Source organism: Epinephelus lanceolatus, chromosome 20 (assembly GCF_041903045.1).
Source record: "Epinephelus lanceolatus isolate andai-2023 chromosome 20, ASM4190304v1, whole genome shotgun sequence".
NCBI lineage: Eukaryota > Metazoa > Chordata > Actinopteri > Perciformes > Serranidae > Epinephelus > Epinephelus lanceolatus.
The window spans coordinates 25,900,558-25,919,104 of NC_135753.1; the positions used below are offsets into that span (position 1 = coordinate 25,900,558).

At 41.5% G+C, this 18,547-nt stretch overlaps 1 protein-coding gene across 7 annotated transcripts in view; it reads right to left on the reverse strand.

Moving 5' to 3' along the window:
• Positions 1 to 3,790: 3,790 nt before the first annotated feature.
• The window catches only part of relch (RAB11 binding and LisH domain, coiled-coil and HEAT repeat containing), a 42,043-nt gene continuing 27,286 nt past the window's right edge, over positions 3,791 to 18,547 (reverse strand). For 4 of the 7 annotated variants that reach the window (XM_033638769.2, XM_033638768.2, XM_033638766.2 and 1 more), the window contains 13 exons: positions 18,385 to 18,541; positions 18,130 to 18,253; positions 17,588 to 17,636; positions 15,979 to 16,058; positions 15,048 to 15,154; positions 14,086 to 14,185; positions 12,456 to 12,538; positions 9,935 to 9,998; positions 9,699 to 9,837; positions 9,492 to 9,608; positions 7,776 to 7,864; positions 7,106 to 7,176; positions 3,791 to 4,672 (listed from right to left, as the gene is read on the reverse strand). In XM_033638769.2, coding sequence (XP_033494660.1) covers positions 4,552 to 4,672; positions 7,106 to 7,176; positions 7,776 to 7,864; positions 9,492 to 9,608; positions 9,699 to 9,837; positions 9,935 to 9,998; positions 12,456 to 12,538; positions 14,086 to 14,185; positions 15,048 to 15,154; positions 15,979 to 16,058; positions 17,588 to 17,636; positions 18,130 to 18,253; positions 18,385 to 18,541 — 1,301 coding nt within the window. In that variant the 3' untranslated portion in view covers positions 3,791 to 4,551. Of the gene's footprint in view, positions 4,673 to 7,105; positions 7,177 to 7,775; positions 7,865 to 9,491; positions 9,609 to 9,698; positions 9,838 to 9,934; positions 9,999 to 11,670; positions 11,754 to 12,455; positions 12,539 to 14,085; positions 14,186 to 15,047; positions 15,155 to 15,978; positions 16,059 to 17,587; positions 17,637 to 18,129; positions 18,254 to 18,384; positions 18,542 to 18,547 lie in introns of those variants that run through there. The other 3 variants (XM_033638767.2, XM_033638765.2, XR_004502339.2) reach the window with 2 other exon arrangements.

Consider the following 18,547-nt stretch of genomic DNA (forward strand, 5'->3'; position numbering starts at 1 on the left):
AGTTCGAGGTCCACATGGTTTAATCTCTTCAGCATCATACTTGTGTTTGGCCATGTTGATGAGCTAGTTTGCTGTCTCTGTCAAATAGCTGTCCATTAGTCCCTCACACTACAGCAGAAAACACTTCAAAATAAAAGCTCTGTGACATGATTGCGAGTCACTTGCGGTCCATTCAGACTGGTTGGACCAGTTGGGAAGCACTCATCTTAGGCAACCATTGGTACTAGTCTCTATATACAGACTCTACATTTAGTCAATGTAGAGTCTGTAGGCAAACCCCGGAGATCTTGCCTCTGGAAGAAGAGTGGAAGAGCCCTGGTTTCCAGTTGTAGGCTGTTTGTTTGTAGTCTGCGTGATATTGACCAATCACATTTGAGCTGGCTGCAGTTGTTGCCAGGTTAAACGGTCCATCCGGTGAACTAACAAGGCGGAACATAATTGGCATCACTGCAAACTCTGAATCCATCGCAATGGTTCAGCATATTTACTTATATATAAACGGAAGTTGGAAACGGAAATTTGCCTCCCCCACCCAAATCAAACCGGAATGCCAAAAAATCGGGGGTCTACCCCCAGAGGCTGTATCGCCGTCCGCCGAATACAGCTGATGGGTTCCGAAAATGCCATTGGCACCAACCCTGTCAGCATAACTTGTTGGAAACAGGCACAATAATGCTAAAAAGTTAGGATGAATTTTAGTGAATGAACAACTGGCATGGCCATTTTCAAAGGGAAATGTTGAATTCTTACCTCATCAGAGTGAAAATGGGTTCGATGGGCACCCTTGAGTCTCCCCGACACTTGAGAAGGCTTCCATCCATCCATCCATTTTCATCTGCCCATCTAGAGCCAGGTCACGGGGGCAGCAGGCCAAGCAGAGCAACCTAGATGTCCCTCTCTCCAGCAACACTTTCCAGCTCCTCCTGGGGGACCCAAGGTGTTCCCAGGCCAGATGACATATGTAATCCCTCCAGCATGTTCTGGGTCTGCCCCGGGGCCTCCTACCAGTGGGTCATGCACGGAACACCTCCAACAAGATGCGCCCAGGAGGATCCTGATCAGATGCCCGAACCACCTCAACTGACCCCTTTCGACGCAAAGGAGCAGCGGCTCTACTCCGAGCTCCCTCTGGATGTCCGAGCTCCTTACCCTATCTCTAAGGCTGATTTTGTTCCTTACGATCAATGAACACTTTCAGACTGGAGCTGTGTATTTGTGAAAGGACAACCAGCCAATGAATCATGTACCTGTACCAGTTCTGGTCTATGCACATCAGATAAATGGTAGCATTAACTGTAAAACAAGCAACCAAAGCATATCAGTGTGCAATTCCTCAACTCTCCATATTGACAAAGCTTTCAACTAGTCTATTAACTTCAACAGCACAAGCTAATTCCTAATGGGTTTTGCTTTTTGTGTGCCACCCCAAGATTGTCAGTGGCCACACCTATAAAAAATTCCTGGGGGCACCACTGCAGTTGAGGTGTGCAGATAGATAAAGAACTTTCCAACTCATGAGAACTTCCATGAGAAAGAGAAAGAGGAAGAATAATTAGTTTTAAGCTGAGGTAATGGGCTCTGTCCACCCTCCTCATGTCTTCCCGTAAAAACATGCTGAGAGAAGCTGTTTTGTGGTGGAGCCTCTGCAGCTTGCACAGTAGCAATTAAAAGCCAGATTCGGCTCTTACAGCAAACAGAAACCTCAGCTTGACTCTAAACGCACCCCAGATATTCACACTGAAGTCAACCCCTAACAACCAAACTGAACTGGGAAACACAGAGAAGTCACTTCAAACATAGAAGTTACAATGCAGCTCGTTTTGATGTATAAAAATGTAGGCGGACTACATGCTGGTTTACAAGCATCACACTTCAAATGACCTGGGTCAGAGCACAGGCTGTAGCTCTGTAAGTATGTGGGTTTTGTTGCTTAGCATCACTTACAACAAGTCAAAGTTCATGAAGCACGACTATTACAGACAGCTCATATACACAAAAATGCGTACACATGCCATAAGCCACTGAATGGTTTCCATTAAAGTAACACACACTCGTTCCATAGAAGAAAGCAGCCACAGCCTGTTTTGGTACCATGATTTTGGAGGAAGCTTCAAGAGCTCGGCACGTTCTCCCTTAAGCACACTGAGAAGTACACAGAGCTGAAAAACATGCACATGGCCCTCGCGTACAAACAGAACAGAGCGGAATAATATCATTAAGGCTTAGCCACCATGTTCCGGTGGGTTGAGGGTTGGATCTCCGTTGCTTCTGCTTGCTTTGGAAACAGATGTGATCCGTGAGTCACCCGAGTCACCAATGTGAGTTAAGAGCTGCCCGCTGACGCCATTTTGACAGAGACAAGAAAAACGCCAGGAGAATTTTCATAATCACACACATGCACATATAGAAACACAGGCCCACACCCAGATGTGTATGCAGGTATGAGTGCTTACATGGCGACACGTTGCCATGCTCAAAGGCCAAGAAAGGGGTCTTGGCAAGTTGAAGGTTGTTTTGACACACACAAAACAAAAGAATTCACAAGGAATGCAAATCACATATCAGGCATCTATCTCTGCACACACATATCTACAGACACACAGGCGCGCCCACGAAGGAATGGGATCACACACACACACACACACACACACACAGTGCTACCGTGCCCTCCAGTTCCACCCTGTTGTGTATCAATTATTTGTCCACCTGGCCTGTTATCAGTGACAATGGTTGAATATTAGCCAGAATATGCAAATTCTGTTTTTTATCAAGAGGTGCTCGTTCACTCTGTTCAACCACTGACTGAGTGCAGCTCCATTTGCCTGCATGATCCATGTCTATTTGGACAAGACTACAGGTCAATCAGAAGTGTCCACAACATGTGGGTTATTGTAAAGGCTGATACTGCAGCCACAATTTCTGCTATTTTACTTCACTTTTTAAAAGAACGACTGCTTTTATCGCCCTGTTAAATTTCAATGAGGTCAGTCTTTTGATGATTCGGGCCAAAGTTAACCACGGTATTGATACAAAGTCATAATTTAAAGAGATAAAGTATAGATAGCATGGATTGAGAGATAAGTGCAATCTTGACGGCAGATCAGAGCTTAACTTCTGTAGTTATTTGGGGTAAGTTGCTGGGAATGTCCCTTAAGATGGACTTTGGTTTGTTGTACTAAGCAAACAATAGACCATATCAAAAGGCTGGATGTGAGGGGCAGAGACGGTGTGTGTTTGTCTGTGAAATGACTTTGTTTTACAGCCTCCGACACCTGTCGACACTTTGAGCCATAATCCAAACTCAGGACAGCAAGATGTCTGAAAGCACGCGGACATTCAATGAGACCTCCAGAGGTGCATTTAAGTACACAACTCATCTCCATCTTTTATTACACCATGACACCGATTTCAAATATACATAATGGGTACCATCCTCTTCAGTTCAGTGTATGATACAGTTATTTACTGTTTCTCTTAGAGCATATTGAAAAGGAACGTCAACCAAAAAATAGAACCAAATACCCACTTTAGAAAAAAAAAAGTACAATTATCAGAGACACTGCAACACAGAGAGACACGATGCAACGGATAGAGAGGGAATAATTATGATCAGTGTTCTCATCAACTTCACATTGCCAAAAACGGATAAACAAAAAAAGAAATTCATCAACAGTAGTGATAACGTTCAGTATGTGTAAGACTCTGAATTAAAACATATATATATATATATTTATAATAAAGAACAAAATAGTAAAGTGAAGTGCAAATTTCTTTGGAAGCTGGAATAAGGTTGTTTTTTTTCATTAAGACATAAATAAGTTATAAAATAGAAGCTGTCAAAACAAAAACCAGTGACAGACTTTGAAAGAAATAAAGGCAAGACAATATTTTTATAGCTTCAAGTATGCGATACTTCTGAGCCGTACAGATACACCGTACAAGGCATTCTTAACGGAGCCGTTTTGTCGCCTTCCTGTCGCCTTCCTGTCTGATTATTCTGTAACAAATGCAAGTTAATGCAGCGATTGCACAACTGTGTGCTCCAAGACGGCGCTTAATATTCTAAATGAAATCCAGCAGGACGTGCTCAGAGTCCATGTTTCCTAGAGACGAGTGAAGCTCCTTCGAGAAAAGAAGTACTGCGCGGAAATCAAATTAAATTCTGTGAAGTCCGGAAACGTCCAGGAAACAAGTCCCTTGTCATCACTTTGGGTGCATCTCAACACTGCTCAGTGTCTTCCTCTCTCTCGCCTCTCACTGAAATGACAATGTTAACAACACTGATTCATAAAAAGCAAATCCCCAGTCATCGTCAACGCTCTCGTCATGATTAAGGATTAAGAGGAGGATGGGCGGAGGGGAAAACCTCAGCCTGCCCTGGAGATTTGAAATCAACACAACTTTCAGCAGACCTTCATTCCTTAAAAAAATGAACAATTCGTGTGGTTTCCTTTTACTTTAAGCTGAACCAATGCTTTTTTTCCCAGTAGAATGAAATGCTCCCAAAGACAGCAGGGGGTCGTCAGTTAGTCGCATCAGTCAGTGCTGCGATCACTTCTTCCTCTGGAAGACGTTGGCCAGCATGGCGCCAGAGGTGGTAAGCTGACCCATCTTGCTCAGAAACTTCGTCTTGGCATCCTCACCCACCAAGCTGGAGGCGATGGACATGGAGCTATGGGGAGGGAAAAGAGGTTGAATTTGGCCGTGATGAAGCAACAAGGTTAACACTGCTTTATTAACATGTATGGCCTGAAAGACAGACACAAATAAAGCAAACAGTAACCTGCACATAGTTCACTATCTGTTGACGACCTTATGTCAGCCTTTGCTCTACTTCTTTACAGGGGAAATGCTGCTTGCCAATACAGCCCCTCCTAATTTTTACAGTCTAACGGCTCCAATAGTTCCTCTTTTGTGTTAACTGGGATTCAGCGTAACACAGTGAAGCAGTTACAACACTTTGCCAAACTGCTGCATTGCTCAACAGAAGGACAAACATCAGATCTTCTTAACACCAAAACAAAAGTCTATGAATTTCGGAAGTTCAGACTGTTGACTGGTGTCCACCATGACATCTGTATAAAAACTAAAAATGTGTCATCAGCATGGCTAACGTCTTGTAGCATCAACTTTTCTGCGAACTGTTATGCGTATCACCAGAGGCATTACAGAAAGTGGACAGCTCACTTTAGAGTCATTTCTCTGGTCATTCTGTGTCACATGGGTTTTGCCAATGCCCCGCCCCTTTAGGAGACTTGCGGCAGGTCCTGAGTCTTTTCACTCCAATAGGAGAACGTGAGTATAGATTACGACTGACTCTTTCACCCTATGGTCACCGAGGTAAATACTGGACCCATTTTAAACAAGCCATATATCTCCTGAACATTCTGACGATAAAATGCTTATTTTCGGACGTATGTTGATGATGTTCTCTTCTGCCTTCTGCTAAGAAGTGGTGAATTTACAGCTCATGGCAACTTAATACGATACAGTCTCTGTTTTTTGTTTGATGTCTAGTGTCAAAAGAAAAAATGTTGTTGGACATTATCCAATCCATCTTTAGCATAGTTAGCTTGTTTGCCATATTTCAGTCAGACAACTCACGTTTAAAGTGTTTATTTCAACAGCAGAACATAGTTAGTTTGACGTCTAGACCCCAGCCTCATTGCTTCCCGCCGATATGTTGACTTGAGATATTGGGAAGTAATGATTAAACATGACATGTGTATGAATCAGCGCAGCTCAAGTTGCCTGCCTGAACTAGCTCACAGGCCTCGCTCCATTACGGTCATAGTGAACGTCCTGCTGAAACCTGTTCAAATTAATCAAATTAAATCTAATTCTATACAAAAAAGGAACGAATAGTTGAATATTCTTATGACATAATTCTGAGCTGGGTACAGCCTTAGTCTGAGCCACACACTGTTGTGAGAACTGGCAACAACTGATGTGATCTTGCATTCAGTTGAAATCAGAAATTAAGCTAGTGAGCGACAAAATAAGGAGCAAACATTAACTTTCTACTGCAATGAGCGTTTTATTTTAAAACTGCTTTCATCTATCCTCATAACACTTTAAAATGAGGTGGGGGTAACTGGGTGGGGGTGGGATCTGTGCCAAATTACGAAACAGGAAGTGGAACCATTTCATACCATTGGTGCTGCTAATGCATTATCTCCTGTTATGGAGCATCTTGGTATCACTTTACATGTTATATACACAGTATGTATAGGAAATCCCATTTTAGCAAGAAATATGCATAGACATGTGAAATGTAATACACTGTTGGAGTTCGGAAAGTAGCCACAAAGAATGACACCAATGTTATGTGATGCCACTTCAATGCTCACTAAGCCAGGACAGCCACAAAAATGAGGGTTTCCAGAATATTTCAGACCAGGATGAAAATAATGAAATAACTGGGGGGAAAAAATAAATTCTTCAAGGTCAAAACTCAATAAAAGACTCATGCTGTGACAATAAAGATCCAAATGATCAATTATAGTATTAGAAGTCAAAGAAAGCCTTGACAGAGACCAAAATGAAAGAGGGACAAAAATCTCTCGGCACAAACACAGAGATTTTAACCTCAGACTTTAACTCAGGGTTTTTGGGGACGACACACCCAGAACTGAGTATATGTGCACTGCGAGGAGCAGACATACACACACTTCTTACGTCCATCTATGCACACTTTTCTCTTTAATGAGCCCCGAACACATGTTAACAAGATGGGAGAAACATGTCTTAAAAGACACCCACAGCATGGCCGCTGTCCCAGCTCTCTTAGCTTTACCCAAACAACTCCTCTCATTTTTCCTTCTCTCTCTCTGTGAAGATACCCACATAATGAGTGTGGTTCCAACACTCTTACATGTCCTCCTCTGCCTTTGGGGAATGAACCCACAATGCCGGCCCAGTCCCAACACTGTTAACTGAACCCTCTCCTCACAGTAGGACTATTTCTTCCCCCTCCAAATTACTCCTCACTCCCACTTTGAAGCCGTCACTTGCTGTCACTGCCTGTCACGCAATAAAAATCAATATTTCGCAAATGATCTCAGAAGAGGCGATGGTGTGAATGTGACTGTTAGTTTGTTCTCACCCTTGTGCATCTGCCATCCCTCTGTTTTCCACTTTGATTTCACACTCCTTAATCATAGAGCTCAAAATAACCTGTGGAGGAAATGACAGAGACAGATTTAACTGTAATGTAACCTTTACAAAAAGCTCTTTGTCTCTAAAACAAAACTGAGTCTCGTGATTTGCTGGAAGACTTCTTTTAGGAAAGCAATGCCATGTATGCAATAGCTGTAATAAGGATGCAAGACAGGTGGTGTGGAGGTCTAATTCTGCCCCGACACAATAAAATAAAAACCATTTGTATTTTTTTTTTTAATGCATCAAACTTCCAGATTGGAAAGAATCCCCGTCTTAGGATCTGATATGTAGACTTTACAGACAGAGCGGATGTGTACAGCGGAAAAGAATCAGCTGATCATTAGTCACCTTGGGAAAATGCTCACATGAAATGCATCGCGTGAGATTCTGAGACACAAATAAAAATGGCAGAGGTGTGCATATGAGTATGCCCGAGAATGGGGTGAAGAGTCAGACTGTCTGTCTTTACCAAGAAGGAGTGAGATCCTCTCAGAGAAAATGGACAGACAGAGGAGACCGTCTGGCCCATCAGCGCATATGCCAACGAAACACTAAATGCATGCATTGTGAGTGTTGGAGACGGCATGTGAATATGTGCAGGAGTGTCTCCTGACCTCGTGCTCAGGAGAGAGTTGTTCCATGTCGGCACGGAGACACCTGAGGCCGGGCAGGAAGTGGTTGACCATCACCTCCTCAGAAATGACTGCACCAGAGGTTAAGGAATGAAAAACCAGTCGATCCAAAGCACCTTGCAGCAGAGTGTATTACTGTTCATACAGAAGGAATGCTAACTATTCAAGGTCCTGTGCAGGTTTCAGAAAGCAAAATGTGGGTGTTCATTTTAAAACTGAATAATTGGGGAATGGAAATAATGAAAAAAGAGAGCAAAAACAATCTATTTTTAACTGAATATATAAACTACTCTGCTCACAGTCACTCTAAGATAAAAATGTCCCAATGCTTTCTATTAAAAACCGAACTTTGTAATAGCCCTCTTATGCATTAATCTTGGAGTGGAGATGTAATGCCTTGTCTATGCGTCTTGTTTTTCTAACTACATGTATAGACATAGAAACTAAAGGTGGTGTTTTTAAGGCCAGGCCGTTACAAATATTATTTGGATAGTGTTTCCAGGCATTACCAGAAAGGTAGAGTTCACTACTGCAGGATAATTCTAAATATATATGTAAAAATAATCATTTACTGACTGAAAATCAAATGTGTTTTTAGCTTATTTTCCTTTGATTGTACAAACATTCTTAAAATAAGTCTACTGCTATACGGCACAATCGTACTTTGTCCAGGACTGTATGTGCTCTGCCACCTGTCACAAGCCAGTGCAGCTATGTAGGCCACAGAGTGAACAAATCTATATTTTTAGAGATGGGAATGTACAATTTCAGAGCTTGTCACACTGATTACACGAGAAAGAAGTGCAAGTGGGAGGTAAAGCCTCTGAGGTTAGGGCTATACCTCCTGGACACTACTGCACTGTGAAATCACAGCCTGACAAAGATCCGCAGGAATGAACCTCAGACCAGCTGTGTGTGTGTGTGTGTGTGTGTGTGTGTGTGTGTGTGTGTGTGTGGGGTGGGGTTGACAGAGAAGAGTAGCAAGAGGAAAAAGAGTGTGAGAAAGGAGGAATAGTACGAGGAGAAACAATCACAGAGGAGAAGGGTGACAGAGACGGAGCAAAGGTAATGTAAACATGAGCCCTGTCCTGGGAACTGTTCCCAACAATTGGAGCCGATGCTCAGTTCTTCCCTCCTCTCACGCTCTTTCTCCCTCTCTCATCCTTTCCTTTGCTTAACTAACCCTGTAATTACCTCGAGCCCCGAAATGGAGGCAGCTTATTTTCCCTTTCTGCTCCTGCCAAATGACGGGCAAACTCTGCCAACACACACAGCAAACCGCACACTCAGGCACAGGGGCCACGCTGATACGCAGCACACAGTCATACAGGCACACTCAGGAGCACATCTAACCAGTGCAGCGAGCGTTTGGCTGGTTATTTAACGGCCTTCCCACTGACTCACTCTTACAACACCTCGTCTTGAACCCGAGCCAACCTTGACACAGACTTCTAGTAAATGCTTTGGAAATACATACAGCACAGTAGTTAAAAAAATATGAGTGAGCTGCCCTTTTGGAAACTGAGGACTGCAAACTTTTCCCCTCGAGTCTGAAAAGGTTGTTTAACTGTTATCAGCATATAGCCAGTGTAAGAACTATAAATACAGCGTTAAAGTCCTCCTAAAGAAGGTAAATCCAAGCTGACCAGTACATGGAAAGGCTACACAGATCAGTAAGTACGACCTAGAGAAGGATACAGCAGCAGGAGAGGGCGCTGTAGGCCTCAAACAGCTGGGTGGCGATATCAATCCTCTTGCTCTCCACTGTCTGGCTGTTGTTAGCCAGCGCCAGCTTGTGAAGATGTGGCAACACGACTAGAAGACGTCATGAGAAGCAGAGTTTAAGAAAAAATTACACATAGTTCACAACTTTTTTTAAAATATGTACTTGTGTCGTTTACATACACTCATCTCTAAAGCGTGGCTCAGCGTTAGGTCCAACCCTCCCAAACGTCCTGATGATCTCCATGTGCAAAGAGTGCTGATCTTGGTACTGCGGGTCCTCCAGGAATGAGGCCAGCTGCATTTTTACACGCTCCAGCAACTACACACACACAGAAAGTATGTTAATGCATGTTTTATAATGATTTGCTTAATTATTTGTCTAATTATTGTCATTAGCACATTAGGCGTGTGTGTACCTCTTTCTGTGTGACGGTCTCCATGATAGTACCAAAGGCAGGGATAGTGGATATCCTCACTGAGCTAAAAGCGGCGGGAGAGCAAGACAAAGGTTTGACCATTCATAGTCACCGTATCGCTACTTTTAGGTCTTCCCCAAATTCTCCATAAGTGTGCCTTTTAGCAGGAATCACAAAGAGTCAAATATTCTCTGAATATAGTTTGCAGATTTATTTAAATATGTTTGAATAATCAGATTGTTGGGTTTTAACTACATTGACTTAAATGGCCTCAGGTTATGTGATTAGCAGGGAGGCAGCAATTTGGTTTCCTGGGGCTATATTGATTTTTCAAATACTGTTACGAACTGAATCAATAAATAAAACAGACCACTGCAAAGTTATACTCAAAAATAAGTCTAAGAAATTAAATATTTCTCTGCATATTTGTTATTACAACGGCACACCAAGCGCCCAATAAGCATTTTTCTAAAACCACAAAAAGGTACTTCTTGTACTTGTACAACTTCTACCACATGTTTTGCGTTTTATCAAATACAGTGATTACATAGTAATGACACGCTGGTAACCATAGTGATGACTGAGATGACCGCTCACGGGGACTGCCAGTTTTTTAGCTAACAGCTACTGAGTTTCTATTTGACTGGGCAGTTGCAACAACAATCATCTGACTGAAATCTGCACAATCAATCAGTGCAACCTAAAAACTATAAAACATAAATACTAAATGTTGTTAATAATATTTGACCCAGATCTAAACGTACACTTGATTAGATCTGTAATGGATATATTCACCACATCATTCTTGAGCTAACAGCTAAAAGCTAACAATCCCAAAGATAAAGAGATCACAAGTACTTCTTTAAAAAAAGGGATAATTCGATTCCCAAAGCCGTCATGAAAAATACCAAAACTTGATGATGCAAATTAAAAATCCTCTATGATTTTAATGAGCTGCGATAAGCAAGATTAATGGGGTGCTGTTAGGGTGATGCTAGATAATCATTCCACTGTCAGTAGTAGCAGGAAAGACTTAAAGATACACTTGAGCCATCTTGGACTCTGCTGATCCTGGACACAGCAACACATGTGAAAGACAACAGGCCAAAAATCTTAAAGGTTACAAAACAACATATTTCAAGGTGTTGAATCTACAAGTTGGGTCAAGTGTGTACCCATTAGCATGTGATTTTCAATACAGAGAATGATGAGATGAGAAGGGCTGCATTCCAACAGTGTTGCCACTAATTTATTTATCTTGTCTAATCACAAACATGACGGCTATACGCTTGCAGCCCTAAATATGTATTTGTAGGAGAGCTGGTCTTTGAATAACTGTCAAAGTACAGCTAAGAAGATTGTTGTGTTTATACTACAATGAAAAGGACAAATGTGATTAAAGTGAGATTTCAGTATTCATCCAACTTCAAATGTTTAGCCATTCACTGCGGCTCCAGACTGGTGGATCATTGAAGACAGGATACAGGAAGAGTGGCAAATGACTTCAGACCCTGACTTCCTTTTCCACTGAATGTTTGTGGTGGTTAAAGAAGCTGCCACTGATGTTCTTCAGATGTACTGAACAGTTTATGTGTCAAATGTCTTTTTTTTTTTTTTTAGTGCCCATTCAAGCTCAGTAAGACAGATTTCTAGCAGGATGTTGCTTCACACTGTAAGAATGCAGCCCACAAAATGACAATGTTTACAGAGAGGTTTTCTTGTGTCGATTGACTCACAATTCAGGCCCACTGCACAGAGTTATAAGGGCCGGAGCCGCACGGCGATCTACTAATGCTTCACTCATGCCTCGGAGAACCAACTGCAAACCCATCACACAGCAGGATGAGAGAGAGGGAGAGGCAGGGGGGGAGGAGGAGGAGACAGAGACAGGAGAGAGGAGAGAGGGGATAGAAGATAGAGGGGATGATATGGAGGATAGAGAGAGGAAGAGAGGAAAATAGAGTGACAGGATAAAACTGAGAGAGACGGGGTGAAGATAACCAATCACTAGCTGACGGATCGGTCAGGAGGAGGGGCCTTGCTTAAACAGAGTAGGGTGGAGGAGGAGAGGATGGGTTACAGACGAGCATGCTGGGACTGTGCTATTGCCGCATGCAGGCAATGTGCACGCACAAATCTGGGCTGTTAGTGTCGCAGACTGATGAGGTGACGAGAGCTGCCGTGGGTTAGTGTTGCAGACTGATGATGCAAACGTGCAGTTAACAGTGGTTATGCTGATGAACCACTCATGGCCCTGCCTGAACCTACACAGGAGCAACTCCACACAATTATCTGCCATTCAAAAGGACACTTGTGAGGAGATTTGGGGGATTTGAAATTATAGAACTGATATCAAATGGAGTAAATTGCTTACCAACAGAGTTAGCGTCTTCAGAGATTGTTTTGTGCTGACTTTGCTCCTGGCAGGTTCAGACTTGTTTCAGTGTGATAGTTCTCAGGCGGCAAAGAGAAGGGGGGAGAGAGACGCGGCGCGGTTTATTGTTGTTGTTGTTCCACTTACATTTCAGGGTCGGAGGACAGTGTGATGAGAGCCGGCACCACTCTCTGAGCTACCAGCGTCTCATTCACCCCCTTCACCAGCAGCTGATCGGATTGGACAGAGCCAGCCGTGATGTCACAGAGGTGGGCGGGGCATTGGGACAAGAGCGAGCAACACCGCCAATAGATAGAGAGAAAGGAAAGAAAGAAAAAAAAAAAGCAAAACAGAAGAAGGGGAGGGAGAAAAAAAAGAAAAACAAACACAAAAAAGATAGGAAGAAAGTGATATACAATGACAAGAACCATAGCTGCAAGGCACGGAACGGCACTGCATGTATCGAGCAAGTGTGTGTACACACACAATCACACACACACACACACACACAAACAAATACACACACACGCACACACACATGCACACGCATGTATGCAGAAGAAATGGCGAAGCCAACAGAGCTAAACTGCACAAACACTTTTACAGAATGGTGAGCAATAAGCTGTGGGCTCTTTCCAGAGACTCCAGGTCAGATTCTTTCGTTCCATTTAAATTGATAAATAGCTGGCAGTAAACAAATCTGATCTGGGATCTGTGGCAGAGAACCACATTTCAACCCACAGTTTTGGCAATGGTGGACAGCTAGTCACTATGGAATGGTGACAGGGGGGTGTGTTGGGAAAGGCAAGTACTTCACAAAACAGGGGGGACATGGATACAGCCTACCACTCCTCCTCCCCCAGGTTTCGACCAACATAGGCCCGGTTCCACTGCTATACCTAGATCCTCATCCCAATGTTTGACCTAAACTGTGCACGGATCTCAAAGGACAGGGAGATTTGTTACAGTTGTTTAGGCCAGGAGTTTTGCCTTGACAGCCTGGCAAGGACAAAAACAAGGAAACGGTTGTCTCCCTTGAAAAATAGTCGGAATATTATATTTCTAAAAGACCTTAAATACTGAAAAACTAAAAATATTCATGAGAAAACACTTCTGATTAAATTATACTTTCCGACAACACTGAAAAAGAACAGGCCTTGAACTTTTCTGACTTTACTTTCAGGTTGCTGACTTCAGTCTTTCTCTGACATGCAGCAGATATTTATGTAGTCCGCTCTGAGAGCAGTGCACAGTCAAAGGTCTGATGTGAATTTTTGGAGGGTCTAGTCATACAGTTGGAACCAGGGCGCTCGTAAGCTACAGTAGTCTTTACTCACACTCATATGACAGAGTTGCTAAGTATCAAATGCATAATAAACAGCAGCAATAGCAAGCAGAGCTAGCACATGTACAGCAAAAAGATAAACATGAATATCATAACTATAACAAAAGACTGCATAACTGTTTGTGACTGCAATTATAGTACAAAAATACAGTATGTATACTTTAATTTAGAATGTATTGTCTGTATAAAGTTAAGATGCTTTAACTCTAACATACCATTTCGTCCATAATTGTGCAGTCACATTATACTATTACTATACTATTCTACTGGTATACACGCTATAAAAGAGCAAAAATCATTTATGCTAATGTGTTTCTAAAAATGTAAAAAGGAATAATTGCATCAACAATGACATTTTTGTAAATGATAGCCAATCAGAAATCCAAACATCTTTAATAAGTTCAATACACTATCTGTGTGTGTGTTCTCTACCTCAAACATCCGTGCTGCAGTACACCGGACCAGTGCAGAGGTATGGACGACCCCATACCACAGAACAGTGAGCAGCAATTCATGGTACACTGGGTTGGCACTGAAAAGAGAGCATGAAGTAAATACTGGGTAATACTGTGGCAGCTGTCAATAAACAACTGACTTTAAAACTGTGAGAAAAGTTTTTCCACACAACGCTGTAAATAGGTTACACTGTAAAAGGAGGAAGTATATGTCAATAAATAAAAATCAATCCATTCAATCTGCTTTTGTGACATAATTTTTCACCCTGAATCGAGCATCACTCACTACAGAAAAACTGCTATGGTGTTTTTTTCTTCGTCATATTACAGCAATTATTTTTCTTTTTTAAATTTGTTTAACCAGAAAAACCTGAGAATCTAAGGAGTGTTTAAGAGTGTCCTGGCCAAGACAGGCAGCAGTATACGTTAAAGACAACATAGAACAAGCAATATAAAACACAAAGTAAGATCACTATAAAGAAAAGCCAACCATAAAAGTGCAAAAAGGGCAACTACACATGGTTACAAAGACCAGCTAAGATATACTGTGACAATGGCATATAGAAGATTGTGTACAAAAATACTCCAACAGTGCTTTGAATACTGATACAGTATTCACACGTTATTTTTTAATCAGCACTGTTTGAAATCATCTGTTTTAGTTTGATCAAATTAACTTTCTTTCTGATACTTGCTTTGCTGACACATCAGCTGCTAGAATTAGCTCTTATGTTCATTAGCATCAATGATGATGAAATCTGTTGTAGGAATATTTGTGTGGTTGAACAAAAGTAATATTATATTGTTGAAAAAATAAATAAATAAAAATGTATGTCGTTTTTGTTTTTTCTAAATGACCAGAAACAGTGGTCCTCACTTGGTAGTGTGGAATGACAGTCCACTGTTGGTAATGTAGGAATGTATGTGTGTGTGTCTCACCCTAGCTCTACAAAGGAGGCCTTTAAGCTGTCCAGAGGTGCATGGGACAGGGACAGTGTTGTCATGACATCCTCCAGGAAACCCACCAACAATTTGCGATCCTCGTCCTGTACAGAGGTCATTTCATTTTTATCAGTCGACAAATAAATCAACATCTACATCTTAATTTGTACATATACGTGCACATTTCTACAGATCATTTGGGAGCATTTTGGGACAGCATTCATCCTTTGTCACTTTCACAATGAGATAAAATGAGCTGTTCTGAACATATTTTGTTGAAATGTTGTGTTGAAAGGTAAATAAAAATACAGCATGTGCTGTCCACAGTGTTTTGCAAGTGCCGCATAATTTCATGGACCTAAAATCAAAACAAGAACATGTGGCGGCTTGATGTGTTTTGCAGTGGATTTTCCCTCGTGACTAAGAATAGGGCCAAAAATACTCATTATGTCAACGAACTATACGGAGGAAATCATTAAGTTATTGCTTGATTTATCTTGCAAGACTCTTATAAATCAACTTCAGGTCAGCTTAGGGCTGGGCAATATATAAATACTATATCACTATCATGGTATGAGACTTTATGTTGTCTTAGATTTTGGATATATTGTAAGTGTAGGCTTTTCCTGGTTTTAAAGGCTGCATTACAGTAAAGAGATGTGATTTTCTGAACTTACCAGACTGTTCTAGCTGCTCTATTATTTGCCTTTACTCATTAGTAATTGTATCCACATTACTGATGATTACTTATCAAAAACCTCATAATAAATATAATGAATAAAGCGTGAAGGACCAATAGTCAACTTTACAATATTGTCACAATATCAATATTGAGGTATTTGGTCAAAAATTTAATGATATATGATTTTCTCCACATCATCCAGCCCTAGGTCAGCTATGTTTTGGCTGTGGTCTGCTGTTAATTTACCTGGTTGTAACAAGTCAGCACTCCAGTGGCATAGATAGGGACTGTGGCTTTGGTGAGAATATCGTTCCCTGCTGTAACATCTGACAGAGGAACAAAATCAGGATGAAAACCAAAAACAAGACGCCGATTGTTCACACAATCATGGCTCAAGATCTGACACTGACACTCTTTTTTCTGCTATTAAAGTAACACTTCACCCCCCAAATAACCATCTGCATATCAGTAACTCAGCAGAATCCTTTAAGACAACATTTTTCACATGCCTCTGGTAAACAGTGAATCCAAAAATAGAAAAAATTCTTGATGACTGAAGTCATATGGGTCAGCATAACTGTATGAAAACATCTGTTAACAAACTGTCAGAACTCATGCAGTATAATCCAAGTCTCATTTATCTAGTCATACGCTCCGTAATTCCCAAACAGACGGCCTTTTCTGACGGGGAACTGAACTAAAAGTGACACTTAAATATGGTCTCCTCAAAGCCAGACTCCATTAACAAAAAAAAGTAATTTTACCTCACATGACTGCTGGTTAAGCTGCTTGTCCACAGCTGCCTTGATCACTGAATTTGTTTATCATTATGTGACCCTGGTGTTTTAAAGGGTTAGTTCGGATTCAGCAAAGTCACACAATAACACTAACAAACTAACTATCGGAGTAGCAGTGGATCAGCAGCTCCCATGTTCAGTGAGGTAAAATTACTGTTTTCATCAATGGAGTCTGGCGATGAAGAGAGAATAGGTAAGTTTCACTTTAAGTTCAGTTCCCTGTTAAAGGACTGTCTTTTTCAGAAGTACTGAGCATATGACAGGATAAATCACACTTGAATTATACTGCATGAGTTGTGTAAGAGTTTGTAAAAAGATGATGTGATATAGTTTTGCTGTTGTTAAATGAGGACCCCTCTGACTTAAATAACCCAAGAATTTTCTCACCAGAATTCACCAGAAGCATGTGAAAAAAAAAAGTTTTCTTTACTAATTCAGTGTAACACGTGGCGAGCAACTGAGATACAAATGGTCACACCACTCCTTTAAATGGTCAAGTATTCCTTTAAACACTATGGCTGCTGTGTTGAACACGTGAATAACCATCATCTGTTTTTTGACAAATTAATCACAAAAATTAACAATACATCAACGTACAATCAAACAAAACAAAACATGCGGTGAGGTGCAGTCTATAATATTGTGCTAGGCATTTGGTAGCACAACTGTGTCTGTAACATGTTGTTTACAGAATGCATTACATCGTTGTGGTTTGACAAAAATATACTGAAAAGGACAGTTACAATGTAAGGTCACAATGACCTTAACGCAGACTGGGATCCGATACAAAACACATTTCATAAATGGCCACAATACCAAAGGCTAAATCACTTGGCAGCCAGCTGAGACCAAGCACCTCTTATAACTTCAGAAACATGTCCGGAATTAAAAAAAAAAACAGAAGAAGAGGGGAACACCCAGGACTGACTCCAAATAGCTTGTTTACATCAACAGTGCCTGCGCCTGAGCTCCACCTACCAACATTCTCTTAAGGGAGCTGAGAAAGCCTTACAACAAATGCACATCTGTGTGTATGTGAAGGTTTAATATGGACTCACCAACATTCTCCTCAGATAGTCGGAGGATCTCTTGGAACTGTGGTTTGACCTGAAAAGTTCATTAGTATAAACAAAATGTCATCATTTATATTCAAACACATCACTGACATTTAGTGTAAAGTACCATTTCACACTTGAACAGTTAATACTGTCAATACCTCACATGGATTTTTGATGAAAATCTTTACAAGGTCAGAAAAAAACTGCATTTGCAAAGATTTACACTTAAAAGGTTACTTGAAAGTTAGTAGTAAACTAATATTTCAGACACCTTGTGCATGCTAGGATACCTTATTTTCAAGGTACAAAGCAGAGCAAACATTTTACTCTGAGAATTTAAACACTCAAAATGGCTGAAAATATCTATAAAGTGCATGCTTACATGGATTTTGGAATTTATAAATTCAAAAAATGTAACGTGGGTACTTTTTGGACTTTTAAGTGGAGAGGCAGAATTTAAATAAGTTGAACTGAGAGAGAGCACTACAACTTTAAAATCGAAGTGTTGCAGTAGCACATTTTTTTCCCTTGCATGGTTTTACCTTAGCGTTGGTAAAAATCTTGCCGAAGGTGCGACAGAACCTCCAGAAGAAGCGTGAGAACTCGTGCACGCAGGTCGATGACGTAACATTGATACGACCCACGATCTCTATGAGCTGCGGAAGGCTGGAGACAGAGCAGACAGGTGGCAATCAGCGTTGTGATTGTTTGCGTATGCTTTTATGATACCATGTACAAAGCTGTCTGTGTACATATATGACTTTACATGTGCGTGTGTGTGTGTGTGCATTTCTCACAGTTGGTTGACCACCCATAGCAGGCTGTCCCAGCCAGTGGTTCCCTCATGCTCCAGCTGGTGGTCGTAGAGCAGCAGCAGAGCACTCAGCATCTCCCTGCTGCCGATGATGGTTGCCACGTCCTGGAGGGGCGACGCTGGCCTGGGGAACCGCGTCACTGCAG